The following is a 13,537-nucleotide window of genomic DNA, read 5'->3' on the forward strand; positions in this document are numbered from 1 at the left end:
CAGCAGGTGCTTGGGTGTGGGGATGGAGGTAGAATGGCCTGGGGCCCGAGATCCAGGCTCGCGGGGCTGGGGGGAGGCAGCCTGGTGCCAGCGAGGGGGCAGCCGGGCTGAGGGCAGGAGGAAGAGGCCTGCCCCTCCGTATGCTGGGGTGGTGGTAGCACGGCGTGGGGACTTGGAGCCTGCAATGTGTGTAAGCCGTGATTGCCAACGCCTGTGTGGAGCAGGCTGTCCACGGAGCTCTGCCTACTCCTCGTCTCCTGCTTCCCACTCCTTGCTCTGGCCCACCCTGGCCCAGCCACCCTGGCCTTCTGCCCATGCATGGGGCGTCCCAGACATGGACACGGTCTCCCAGTCTCCCCACGCTCCAGTTTTCCCTCCCCCTGAGCCCTTACTGCTGCTCACGTGTGTGTGTTGCGCCAGTTAGCGCACCAGCCTCTCCGGGCCAGGCACTTCCCTTTGCTCCGTGCTGCAGAGCCGGCACCCAGCTGTGCAAAGCAAAGAGCCGGAGGCTTCCAGCGCTCTGGGCTTCCCAGGGGCCGCTTGCCATGCTCTGGGGACCTCTGAGGCCCCCCGGCCCTCGTGATCCCTGCAGGGACTCGGGCCCAGGACCTTGGGCTGGAGTTCAGGAGCAGCCTCTGCTTGGGGAACGAATGCGGCTGGAAGGGAGTGACCTTTTGTCCTGCACGGCCGGGGGGATTTCTGTTCCTCATGGTTTGGCCATGACGGGGCTGTGGGTTGGTGTTTTTTTCTGTCCAAGAGGAGAAACAGGCCTGGGGATTGCTCAAGAGAGGGCTGACCCCGCCGCCAGCCGTGTGCTCCCGGAGCAACAGGAAGCCTGGGGAAGGCTTTTCACAGCCAAGCTCCAGAGGGGGAAAGAACCTGGACCCGAGGCTGTGGGCGGCTGCTGGTGAGTGGGCCTGTGGGCCCCGGGCACCCGGCCACCTGCTCTGGCGGCCAGGAGCTGCTGTCCATGGGCAGTGATGCAGCCCACACTAGGCCAAGACAGGGCCCTTTCCCAGTGGGCTGTCTGCTGCCGCCTGCAGGTGCCCTGGCCCTGTGGCTGTCACGCCCCTGATGGGTGAGGGGCAAACCTCAGCATGGGGGCATGGGGTTCTGGGACAAACTGGGGCGGTGAGGGCAGGAGGTGCAGCCCCCCTGTCTGGGGGACGCGGTCTAAGGGAGGCGGCAGCTGCTTCTGGGAGTGGTCCCCCCAGTGTGGGGGAGGCAGGCTCTGAGCAGTTGAATGCTGTGTGCAGGGGGAGCTGCAGAAGGGACCATTTCTCTGGTTTCGGGGCTCCCCAGGCCTCGCACGTGCCCCTCCGCCACTTCCCCCAGCTCATCCTGCTCTACCCTGGGGCGGGGAGGCAGCATGGTCTGCAGAGCCCCAGAGCCATGGGGCGAGTTCCTACTTTTTCAGTTTACTGTGCAGTCTCTTGGGCCCGCCCCGGCTGGGAGTGGAAGTCGGATGCAGGCAGGAAGCCGCTCCCACTCCTGCTGGGAGAAGCCCTGAGAGGAGTCCTGAGCTCTCGCTCTCTGCCTTGAGCAGGGAGCCTGGAAGCCGGCCTGTGTGCTGAACTGTGAGAGGAAAAGTACTGGGATTACACATCTGTGTGTGTGCATGGGTGTACATGTATGTGTGGGCTCATGTGTTTGTGTGTACGTGTATGCATGCATAAACGTGTGGGCATGCCTGTGTGTATTGTGTGCACGAGTGTGTGGCACGTATGTGTGCGTGCTGACATGGGTGTGTTTGGTGTGCATGCATTCATGTGTAAGCGTGAATGTGTGTGCATGTGTGTACATACATTATGCATGTGTGTGCATGCATGTGCCAGCATTGTGCACATGGGAGTACACATTGTGCGTGCATGTGTATGTACACGTTGTGCATGTGTGTACATGCATGTGTATCTGTGTGCACACGGGAAACACATTGTAAGTGTATTGTGTGCATATGTTGTACGTGTGTACATGCATGTGTATCTGTGTTGCACACATGTGCACAGGAGCACACACTGTAAGTGTATTGTGTGCATATGTTGTACATGTATGTGTATCTGTGTGTGCACACATGCACATGGGAACACATATTGTGAACATACGTTGTACATGTGTGTACATGCATGTGTATCTGTGTGTGCACACATGTGCACGGGAACACACATTGTGAGTGTATTGTGTACATATGTTGTACATGTGTGTGCACGCAGGTGCAGGCATGTGTGTGCATACATGCAGGTGCACACAGGGGTACTCATTGTGTATACATGTGTGCAAGTGTGTATGCGCACTTCCCAATCAGGAGGGAACTGAAGTTAGTTTTTTTTAAGATGATTTTATTTATTTGAAAGGCAGAGTTATATAGAGAGAGAGACAGAGAGAGCGGTGTTCCATCCACTGTTCACTCCCCAAATAGCCATAAAGCCGATCTGAAACCAGGTGCCAGGACCTTCTTCCCAGTCTCCTACGTGGGTGCAGGGGCCCAAGCACTTGGGCCATCTTCCACTGCTTTCCCAGGCCATCAGCAGAGAGCTGGATCGGAAGTGGAGCAGCCGGGACTCGAACCAGTGCCCATATGGGATGCCGGTGCTGCAGGCTGTGGCTTTAACCCGCTGTGCCACAGCGCTGGCCCCTGAAGTTACTTTCTAGATTTTGCATTGTACAGAATGGTCCACTTCCCTTGCCCAGCCACCAAACTCACCGGAGCTGATTCTCCTGGGGTCAGGCCCTGAGCCTGGGGTGAGGGTGGGGGTGGGTCGAAGGCAGGCCAGGCGGATGGGTGCATCCAAGTTTAAGTTTCCTGGCCCTGGGTTGGGGCCCGCCCTTTCAGGAAGTGACACTACAGCTAAGTTCACTGCTTGGGTCAGCAACCTCGGAGCACTGACTCCACACCAGGCCCAGAAACAGCAGCTAAGAGGAACCCCCAGCCCATGGCCCGCCTCAGGGGGCTCCCCGTGCTGGGGCAGTGAGCCCACCCATGGCTGTCCTGTCTCCAGGAGCTGGGAGGAAGAAGCTCGGGCCTCCGGGTCTGGATGAGTCACTCAGGGTGGAATCCTGGGGCGGGGGTGGGGTGCTGCTGTCGGGAATGTCATCAGAGGTAGCCCAGGGCTGCTGCAGGCCGAGGGGCCCACTAAAGGCATTGGGAAGAGCAGGTACCCCAGCCCTGTGGGCCGCACCCCCCAAGGTTCCAGCTGTGTGAAGCCAGGCATGTCAGTGCTGCTGCTGGGTCGAACTGGGGACACAACTGTGTTTCCAGGCCTGCTTTGTCACGCACCACAGGGAGCAGGCCAGGGCCCAGCTGTCTCAGCCCCCTGGTGGTCACCCCTCCCACGCAGTGCTGCAGAGGGGGAGGGGAAGACAGAGTGGGCCCCCCCCTTCCCTGCGACAGTAGAAATTTGGTAGCCGGTGTCCTGGCTCGTGTCAGTTTTGATTGGCTTGTTAGTGGCTGGTTGCTTAATAGCTTGAACATCTCCCCGGCTCCCGTGTCAGGCACTTGCCTGAGGCCACACCACTGGTAAGACGGGGGCTGAGGGCTTCAAACCAGGTCTCTCTCACTCTGCCCACCCTTATCTGTCCAATGCAGGTTTAATTAAGCTTGTAGAGCCCCGTGATTGCAGCTGGCCACGAGGGGGCGTGAGCTGGCCCTCTCACTCCTGGGACTCGGGGTGTGTGTCCACCTCTTCCTCGCCCACGCCGTGGTTCCTTCCAGGGAAACGCACCAGCGCTGAGTGTGTTCACAGCCCTGCGGGGATGGCCAATAATGCTTATCCCCTCCCGCCAAGGCCCAGACCACCAACCCTGATCTCTCTCTCTCTCTTTTTTTTGACAGGCAGAGTGGTCAATGAGAGAGAGAAAGGTCTTCCTTTTTGCTGTTGGTTCACCCTCCAATGGCCACTGCGGCTGGCGCACCACGCTGATCTGATGGCAGGAGCCAGGTGCTTCTCCTGGTCTCCCATGCGGGTGCAGGGCCCAAGCACTTGGGCCATCCTCCACTGCACTCCTGGGCCATAGCAGAGAGCTGGCCTGGAAGAGGGGCAACCGGGACAGAATTGGTGCCCCAACCGGGACTAGAATCCGGTGTTCCGGCGCTGCAGGCGGAGGATTAGCCTAGTGAGCCGCGGTGCCGGCCCCTGATCTCTGTCTACTCATGACTCGGCTCATTTCTTCTGGAGGCCTGTGGCACAGTGGTCGAGATCCTGAGCCGTGGAGTCAGACAGGACCTGGGTTCAAATCTTCCTCTGTCACTCACGGGCTCTGGGGCTTGGCGAGCCATCTTCCCTGGAACCCCTCTTGGCTGGGCTGTTGTAAGTCGACCCTGGGGTGACACCTGGTTCAGGTGGAGTCTTCCAGAAGCAGAGCCTGGGGCAGGGGTTCCCTGGGGATAACTCTCAGAGGACAGCTGCAGGGGCTGGAGGACAGAGCCCGGGAAGGGGCCAGGGAGGGACTTGGTTGCAGCTGGAGCTGGGGGGCCCTGGCCAGCGAATGGGCCAGAGACCATCCTGAGGCCAGGGATGGCTTTTGCCGGAGAGCTACTATAAGCCGACCCCTGCAGGCACCGCTGGCATCTGGTGGGGCAGCGGCAGGCCCCACCCCCAGCAACCGAAGCCTGTAAACAGTGCCTGCACCTGTTGTTATTGTTATCCGACATCTGTTCACTGAGCCCAGCTCTGCCAGGGCGCCGTGTCGGAGGCTGAGGGTCTAGGAGATGTGTGTGTACGTGTGTATGTGTGTGTGTCTGTGCCCGTGTGAGTGGAGGGATGAGGGAGCCCGCCCTTGTCACAATGCCTTTCTTGTCAGAGGGGCTGGATCCGGGCTTCCCAGAAAGCTCAGAGGAGGGGGAGGAGCTAACCAGCCTGGGATTCCTGCAGGAAGCAGCACTTGGCTCAAAGACAGAGGGATGTTTTCTGGGTGCAGGAGGTGAGGGGAGGCATCCAGGGTGGAGGGCAGCTTGGTCCGAGGCCACTGTCCCTGCAGCCTGGGGCCCCAGTCTGCCCTGTGCATGCCTTGACAGGAGCCGCACAGCAGTGGGGAAGGTGTAAAACCAGCCAATGCCCTGGCCAACTGGCTCAGCGCCTCCACCTGCAGACCGGAGTGTGCTACACTGAGGGGGTGGCCGGGGAGCCAGAGAAGGCAAGGGGTCTCTCTTCCTCTACCTCCCCTGCGAAGGAAGACGTTGCGCGTGCATAGAGCCCGGTGGGGAGAGGGCCTGGGCCTGCAGGCAGCTGACCTGGGCGTCCGTGTGCTGCACCTGAGGGGCCGTGCTGATGGCTCTCTTCCCTTCCCCCTTCCAGGTCACGGTCACCCCCAGCCCCTCAGAGCCTGGGGGGGCCTGCCAGCTAGAAGAGTACTATGATGCCAGGGCCCAGCGGTGCTGCAGGAAGTGTCCGCCGGGTAAGAGGCCATGCTGGGGCCCTGGGGGCGGGGCCCTGGTTGGGGGTGTCTGAGTGGTGGGAGGGATAGGCTCCTGGCCCTTGATTCTTGCCGAATTCCTTCTAGGTCCAGGCAGTAGCCCATGCTCCTACTTACTTCTAGGCCTCTGCACATGCTGTTCCCTTGTCCCTGCTTAACCCCTACTTATGCTTTAGACTCCAGCTTAGGGGCCCCCTCCTTCTGGAAGCCTGCCCAGATTTGAGCTCCCACTGGCCCCTGGCACCCCCTATAGTAGTACTTTAAAAATTTTTTAAGATTTATTTGGAAGGTAGAGTTAGAGAGAGGGGAGAGAGAGAGAGAGAGAGAGAGAGAGATCTTCCATCTGCTGGTTCACTCCCCAGATGGCCACAATGGCTGGGGTGGGCCTAGGCCAGGCTGAAGCCAGGACCCTGGAACTCCATCCGGGTCTTCCACATGGGTGCAGGGCTCCAAGCACTTGAGGCATCTTCTGCTGCTTTCCCAGGCTCATTAGCAGGGAGCTGGATGGGAAGTGGAATAACTGGGACTTGAACTGGCACCCACGAAGGATTCTGGTGCTGCAGGCAGTGGCTCAACCCGCTGTGCCACAGTGCCAGCCCCAGGAGGTGACATTTGGGCAGGGCCTTGCTGCAGGTGAAGGGGCAAATCATGTAAAGATACAGGGGACGGTATGGCAGCCAAGTAACAGCCAATGCAAAGGCCCTGGGGTAGGAACCTGCTTGGTGAGCTTGAGCAATAGCAGGGCCAGCATGCATGGCCCAGAGTGAAGGAGGGGCCTGGTAGGAGATGAGGATGAGGAGGGAAGTGGGGGCCTTGGTGATGACTTTACATTTTATTCTGCAAGAGCCTGGAAACCGCTGGAGAGCTTTGAGCCGTGAACTTGAGATGTAGGCAGTGAGTGTCCCTGCCGCCTTCCAGAGCCATGTCACGTTAACCAGGACATTCACAAGGGACCCTTCTTTCTGCTGTTAGGTGCAGGGTCTCTAGGAAGGGACCAGGTTAGTGTCGTTGTGCACAGGAACAGGGCTCAGAGAGTAAATGTCACACATGTTGGCCTTGGTGTTCCCCTACCCCGGCCATGGCTTCCCCCCATGCCCTCAGCCCCGACAGGGTGCCAGGGCGACACGCTCAGTGCCCACCTCCTGTGTGGCTCATGGTCCCACGTGGAGAACTTTACCAACATCGAGAAGACTTGGCAAGCCGGTTCTTACTAACGTGTGATGGGCTGACAGCACCGGGTCGGCCGTGGTGGGATTTCAGGCATCTGGAGTGAATAGAGGGGATGATACTTTATAAACAGAGGGGGTTCAGAGACGGAGCACCTGCTGGCACGTGCCGGACAGGAGATGAGTTGATGGAGGTGGTGGAATTCCATCCAAGAGCTTTCTTACGTAGGCTTGGGGCGCAGGGGAGGAGCCCACTGCCCTGAGACCACTTGCCCTTGCTCCCTAGGCCAACATGTGAAAGCTTTCTGCACTCAGACTTCAGACACCGTGTGTGCCCCCTGTGAGGACAGCACGTACACCCAGCTGTGGAACCAGGTCGCCAAGTGCTTCAGCTGTGGCGCCCGCTGCAGCACCAGTGAGTGGCCCCGCGTCCTCCCCTGGCCACCGTGCCCTCCGGCCTCTCTGGCTGCGCGCTGGCTGGGCTCAGTCCAGGCGGGTGGGTTTCAAGCCCCAGGGAGGGCCTGGGGTGGAAGAGGAATAGCTCCTCCCAGCTTGTGAGTGGCATCTCCTGCTCTCTCTCACCGAAGCCCCTTGAGCAAGTGGTCCAGGTGTGGAGAGAGAAATGCGCCCATTGGAGGGTGGAGGAAGTGGCGCTTGGGAGAACAGCTGGGCTCGCCCTGCCTTGATGGAGTTGGAACCAGGGAGCCTGGCTAGTGTCCCATTGGCGCTGTGCTAGGGAGGGTCCATTGGTCCTTTCTGAGGCTTCCAGATTGGCTGGGAGGGCAGAGTGGGCCTGGCAAAGGCAGGAATGACCCTGGACTGTCCTCTCGCTCCCCCAGACCAAGTAGAAATCCAAGCCTGCACCAGGAAACAGAACCGGATCTGCACCTGCGGGCGAGGCTGGTACTGCATGCTGGGGAGGCAGGAAGGCTGCCGGCTGTGTGCGCCACTGCGCAAGTGCCGCCCTGGCTTCGGTGTTGCCAAGCAAGGTACTGGGGCTGCGGCAGTGGTCCCTGGGGACCCCCTGGGGCTCTCCTTCGTGGGCATCAACCCGTCAGCCCAGCCTGGGAACACTGTCAGCGGTGGCCAGGTGCTTCTGCCCATCCGCCCGCCCCCGCCTATCATCCATTCTTTCCTCTAGCACTCCTGATTAGGCACCTACTGTGTACCAGGGCCTGGGTGGGGATCCAAGAGGGATCAGACCAAGCCGTAAGCTGCTGGAGCGTTGGGTGATGCATCCATAGAACCCTGGAGTTTGGCTGCGTGTGCGTGTGTGCATGTGCGTGCGTGTGTACATGTGTGTGCCTGTTAGCGGAGCCGACAGAGGTCCTCGGGCCCGCAGACCTCCCCCAGCTCCAGGGCCGAGGCTCACCCGTCCCCCAGCACGGCCGAGTTGTCTTCAGTCTCTCACTTTTCCCTTGAAGGGACGGCAGCATGGGACGTGGTCTGCGCCCCCTGCACCCCAGGGACATTCTCTGACACGACCTCATCCACGGATACTTGCAGGCCCCACCGGACGTGAGTGGCTGTGCCCCTGATGGCAGGGGGAGGGTGCTGTCCCCGGGCGGCTGTGGGATCCGCGACATAGAGCAGCTGTGTCCAGGGCCCGGCCTGCTGTCTCTGACCACAGTGAGCAGGCGCTGTGCCCTGGGGAGTCCAGACGGGGTGGGGTGTAGCGGGCGGTCCCGACAGAGGGCCTGGCACATAGACTCACTCCTCGCCCCTCCCCGTCCCCCGCTGTGCCCTTGTCACCTGACCAAGCCGCCTCCTCCCTGCAGCTGTCACTTGGTGGCCGTCCCTGGCAATGCGAGTGCGGATGCAGTCTGTGCGTCTGTGTCCCCACCCCCAAGGGTGGCCCTGGGGGCAGCCCGCACGCCCCGGCCAGCGTCCATGACATCCCAACACGTGGGACCAACGCCGGGGCCCAGCACAGAGCCCTCCTTCCTGCTCCCAATGGGCCCCAGCCCCCCGACTGAGGGGCTCCGCACAGACAGCATCTCTCTTCCCGTGGGTAAGTCACAGAGGGCTCCCCCAACACTCACCCCACGTTGTCTTCCCCAGAGTCCCCTGGGGCTGGACCCTGTGCTGTGTCCTGGGGTACAGGTGGTGGTGAGACCGGCTCCTCCCATGGCTTGGCGCTGGCCCCGAGTTCCTGGATGAGCAGAGATGGGGCCAGGTTTGGCCTCAGGTGGACATATTCTCCAGGCTGCATTTCCGGCGCACCCGGTCGCCTGAGAAGACTGCAGGCTCAGCCAGCTCACCTCCCGGCTTCCTTTCTGGGCTAGGACGGTGTCAGGCCAGAGGTCTCAAACTGGGGGCCCTTGGCCTCTGTCTGGCCCACTAACGTGTTCGCTTGGCACCAGGATCTAAGACACTCTGGCCTGGGCCTGCCCCTCACCAGCAACAGCCCAGCCACCTTGGGTCAGCGACTTACGTGCCTGACCCCTGCAGTGTTTGAGTTTGCTTTTTGCAGCTGTTTGAGTCTCTCCCTCCCTCCGGCCCTCCTTCTCTCTCCCCCCCTATCCCCCCCTCTTTAATCGAGGGGCCAATCCACCCCTGGGGGGCTAAGAGTCTTTAGCTGAGCCTTCAGTTGAACAGTGTGTCCCTCCGCACTCGGGGATAAAGTGCCTGCTGCTCTTGCTGGAGTTTCGGCCCAGGCCATGTTGGTGTCTACCTTTTCATTGCCAGGTTTGCAGACTGACTTTGCACTGCCCCTCATACAGCTTGGTGGTCTTGGTCAGTGCTCACGGACCAACAAGTTCTGTGTTAGCCACACACTCAAGTATCATGGCTGGGGCCTGGCGAGGCACATACGGGACTTCGGTATCATAGATCCTGCCCATCAGCCAGCTACTGGGGGTTTGGAAATGGGCCTCTCTGTTCTCCTTGACTGCGCATCTCAGGGTCATTTGTTAATAATGGGATGCTTCGGCTGGCGCTGTGGCTCACTAGGCTAATCCTCCACCTGCGGTGCTGGCACCCCGGGTTCTAGTCCTGGTCGGGGCGCCGGATTCTGTCCCAGTTGCTCCTCTTCCAGTCCAGCTCTCTGCTGTGGCCCAGGAGGGCAGTGGACTCTCACTGTCTAACTCTGCCTGGCAAAAAAAAATAATAAGAAGAATAAGAATGTGATGCTTTGACTTAGGGTCTTAGATGCTTTGAGGACAGAGTCTCAACTGATCCCCCCCTTTTTTTCCTAGGACTGATTGTGGGTGTGACAGTCTTAGGCCTGCTCATGATAGGACTGGTGAACATCGTCATCCTGTCCCAGAAGAAAAGTGAGACCCCATTCCTTCCTGCTTTCCTTCGGGAACCTTTGCTGGGCATCACCTGTTGGTCCGGCCGGGCAGTGATGGGCCTGGGTGTGTGCACCGAGTCTGGGTGGCAGGCACTTCCGCCAGCTTAGCTGCTCTCGGCAAGATGTGGTCGGGGTTGTCCCAGAGTTGGGTTGTCAGGGTCAGGATTCCTATCCAGGGAGCCGGGGCAGGGGTGGGGGGACTCAGGCCTCCTGGAGCAGTGGCCTCTGACCCATGGAGGGTGTGCAGTGAAAAGAGGACCCCCAAAGCAGAGGGCACAGTACGAGCAAGGGTGGGGCCAGCGATTGGCGGGGGCAGGGGCCCCGCTCAGGAGTTGGGTGCCGGCTTCTACAGGTCTTGTCTGGAAGGCGATTGCTTGCCCCTGGCTGGGCCGACTCCATGGCTGGGCTTGGGCAGTGCCCTGGGAAGTCACGCTTCCTGACTTGTCCCCTCTGTCCCCTTTGTAGGGAAGCTGCCCTGCCTGCAGAGAGAAGCCAAGGCGGTGAGTGTCCCGCGCCCCTCCTCCCTCCGCCCCAGGGCTCCTCCCTGCTGTAGGTGGGTCTGTTCAGGGTCGGTGGCGGTGGTGGCAATGTGAGGCCAAGGGTGAGTCATAGGGACCTGTAGGTGTGAAATGCCAAGAGAGAGAGAGAGAGAGGAGGGGACTTGGTGGTGTTAGAGGTCAAGGACTCAGAGTGTCACGTGGTCAGGCACTCACAGCTCACACTTGGGCATGCGTGAAACCGCTCGTGGCTCCTGCCGGCTCCGCCCAGCTCGCGCCGCTATGCTGTGTTGTTTGCGGAGCACGTCCTCACGGACCACAGTCTGCACGCCAGGCTCTGGGGTACCCTGGTGCTCCACAGGGGGCCCGGGGAAGTCGCTCTGGGGTTTGGGGTGTAGGTCCCGCCCCCACTTCCATCGAAGCAGCTCAGCTTTGCTCTGGTTTGTAAAGCTGGGACTAGGAAGGAATTGGGTGGGAAACAGGTCAGCGACGCTGTATCCGAGCGTTTTGTGCCTGCTCCGCCAGGAAGGCACTCGGCAGAGGCAGAGAGAGGGAGAGAGGGAGGGGGGGGGGTCTTGCATCCTCTGATCCACTCTAGATGACTGATTCGACGCCAGGAACTGGGAGCTTCTTCCGGGTCTCCCACGTGGGTGCAGGGGCCCCAGGACTTGGGCCATCTTCCACTGCTTTCCCAGGCCACAGTAGAGAGCTGGATCGGAAGTGGAGCAGCCAGGACTCGAAATGGTGCCCGTATGGGATGCTGGCACTGTAGGTGGCGGCTTTACCCACTATGCCACAGCACCGGCCCCGACATCACTTCATTACATGACCTCTAGGGCTGAGGCCAGAGGAAGGGAGCAAATGACCATAGTGCCTGTATCAGCAGGAGCCCTGGGTACATGGCTGTCAGCTCCTTGGCCAGGGCCGTGTCCCGTGCGTGCACTCTTTGCCGCAAGAGAAGCGGGAAAGGGGCCTCGCGCCCCGGCCTCTATGGAGGAGGGGGTGTCCCCTTACACCCCACAGGCAGGGCATGGTTTGCTTTTCCTCTGCCCACTTTCTCTAAGAGAAAGCCTTCTCTCCCTGTCCCATGAGAGCAGGCGTCTCGAGCCCTGGACGTTTGGGGTTAGATGGCCGATTGTTCTGGGCGCTTGTCCTGTGCATTGCTAGCTGCCAGCCTCCGTTCACTGGGTGCCAGCAGTACCCCCACCCACGTAATGACAGCCACAGCTGCCCCCAGATGTTGTCCAGTGCCTCCGGGGACAGGGAGCAGACTCACCCTCCAAGGACAACTCCTGCGCTGGGGAAAAGCTCAGCTCGGGGGTGGGGGGCTCAGTGCCTGGGTTGAACCAGGGCTTCTGAAATCAGGTAGGCTGCTTTCAGCTGCTGGGTTTGCTGACAAGACAAGCGACACAGAGAGGGAAAGTGGCTTGCCCGAGGTCACACAGCAGTGTTTCTGGACTCCCAGCCCAGTTCTCTTTGTCCTGCCATACATATTTCCAGCCTCAGATCAGTGACAATGGCAGGGGCAATTGCTGCCTGGGGGCCTGCACAACAAGTGTCCCCTCCGAGGCGTGCTGTAGAGCCCAGGTGCTGCCCAGCACCGTGGGTGTGAATGTGGCCTCCCCTCTCCCTTCACCGAGTTGGCAGTCTCTGAATATGAGCCACTCAGCTGCCAGCGGAGGGGCCGGCAGGTGGTGGGGAGGGGCGGCTGGACTGACCGCGCTCTCCCGCTCCCCCAGCCTCACCTGCCTGCCGATAAAGCCCGGAGTGCACCTGGCCTCGAGCAGCAGCACCTGCTGACCACGGCGCCGAGCTCCAGCAGCAGCTCCCTGGAGAGTTCGGCCAGCGCCACGGACAGGAGGGCGCCCACCAGGAACCAGCCGGCGGCACCAGGTGTGGAGAAGGCTCCTGGGTCCGGGGAAGCCCAGGCCAGCTGCACGGGCCCAGGTGAGACACGGGAGCAGACCTGCCTTTATCCCTTCCCCTTTTGGAGTTCGGATGGGGTCGTGTCCTGTTAATGCCATTGCAAGCAGAAAACACCGGAGACAAAGAACGCATTCAGTGCCCTAAGCTACCTACCTACCGCGTGTTCTGGCTTAGCAACCCAGCGCGCTGTAGCTGCTGCACCTGCCTGTCTCCCTCGGGACTGCTGGGTGACTGGCGGTTGCGTTCACCACGGCTGCCGGCATGGAGAGGGGGTCAGGCCGCATGCTGCGGGTGGGAGAAAAGAGCCAAATCCAGTGTTTTCAGCGGGATTTCGAATGCAGGTGGCTTCGCTCGGTTGGACCGTTGAGAAATGGGAAGTCGGGGGCCGTCTGTGTTTCCTGTCTTCTGCCTTCGCCATCTCCTCCAGGGCCTCACTGCACACCTGCGCTTGGCTTGCTCTCCAGCCTTGGCCTCTGCATTGTCTGTCCCCCCCAGTCTCCCTCAGCAGCCTGGACCAGCTCCCCTGTCCCTGCACTCAGCCGCGGAGGATAACCACCAACGCAGTAATAGCGATTACTTGCTGCCGGGGCATGGTGCGTCAAGCGCTAGGCTGAGTCCTTTCTGTGCAAAACATCACCCTGCACTTGCGTGGTAGCGACTGTCGCTCTCCCACCGCACGGAAGGGGGGATGGAGGCCCCCATGGGTTACCTGGCTGGTTCAAGGGCATACGGCTAGTACGTGAAGAGCCAGGCAGGAATCGCCCCTGGGTGGCGGGCTGCAAGCCCTGGAGTCAGAGATGGAGAAGTGAAGCCCCCAGGGTGCGCTCCCTGCAGCCGGTGGTCCCGGGCCCAGGCTGGGGGTGCCTGCCTGCTTCCACAGCCTGCTTTTTGCTCTGCACCTGGTCTGTGACAGGTGTCACTGCTGGGCCCACATGGTAGGGGGCCAGACATCCGGGGGTTACCTTGGGTTTGTTTTGTAGCTCAGAGGTCAAGGCTGCTGGCCTGTATCTCCCCCTCTCCCCCTGCATGCTGGGACTGAGTCCTCCTGGAAAGACCATGGCCTTGGGTCATTCTGCATCTACCCCCACCCCCAGCTGCTCTGATGCAAATTTTCCTCCCTCCCTTCTTTCTTTCCTTCCTTTCTTTTTTCTTCAGTGAGAGATGAGCATGGCACCGCCTGGGCAGGGCTGTGAACCAGGGGTTCTGCTTGGCACCTGAGTGGCACCAGGCTCCCTCGGGGCCAC

At 60.6% G+C, this 13,537-nt stretch overlaps 1 protein-coding gene across 1 annotated transcript in view; it reads left to right on the top strand.

The window, feature by feature from the left end:
• Nucleotides 1-13,537, top strand: part of TNFRSF1B (TNF receptor superfamily member 1B) — a 29,410-nt gene that overhangs the window by 11,063 nt on the left and 4,810 nt on the right. The window contains exons 2-9 of the mRNA XM_062190457.1: nucleotides 5,292-5,391; nucleotides 6,862-6,990; nucleotides 7,415-7,564; nucleotides 8,000-8,093; nucleotides 8,354-8,586; nucleotides 9,773-9,850; nucleotides 10,336-10,370; nucleotides 12,107-12,314. Of these exons, the coding sequence (XP_062046441.1) occupies nucleotides 5,292-5,391; nucleotides 6,862-6,990; nucleotides 7,415-7,564; nucleotides 8,000-8,093; nucleotides 8,354-8,586; nucleotides 9,773-9,850; nucleotides 10,336-10,370; nucleotides 12,107-12,314 (1,027 nt within the window). The remainder of the gene's footprint in view (nucleotides 1-5,291; nucleotides 5,392-6,861; nucleotides 6,991-7,414; nucleotides 7,565-7,999; nucleotides 8,094-8,353; nucleotides 8,587-9,772; nucleotides 9,851-10,335; nucleotides 10,371-12,106; nucleotides 12,315-13,537) is intronic.

The sequence above is a fragment of the Lepus europaeus genome, chromosome 5 (genome assembly GCF_033115175.1).
Source record: "Lepus europaeus isolate LE1 chromosome 5, mLepTim1.pri, whole genome shotgun sequence".
NCBI classification, from domain to species: Eukaryota; Metazoa; Chordata; class Mammalia; order Lagomorpha; family Leporidae; genus Lepus; species Lepus europaeus.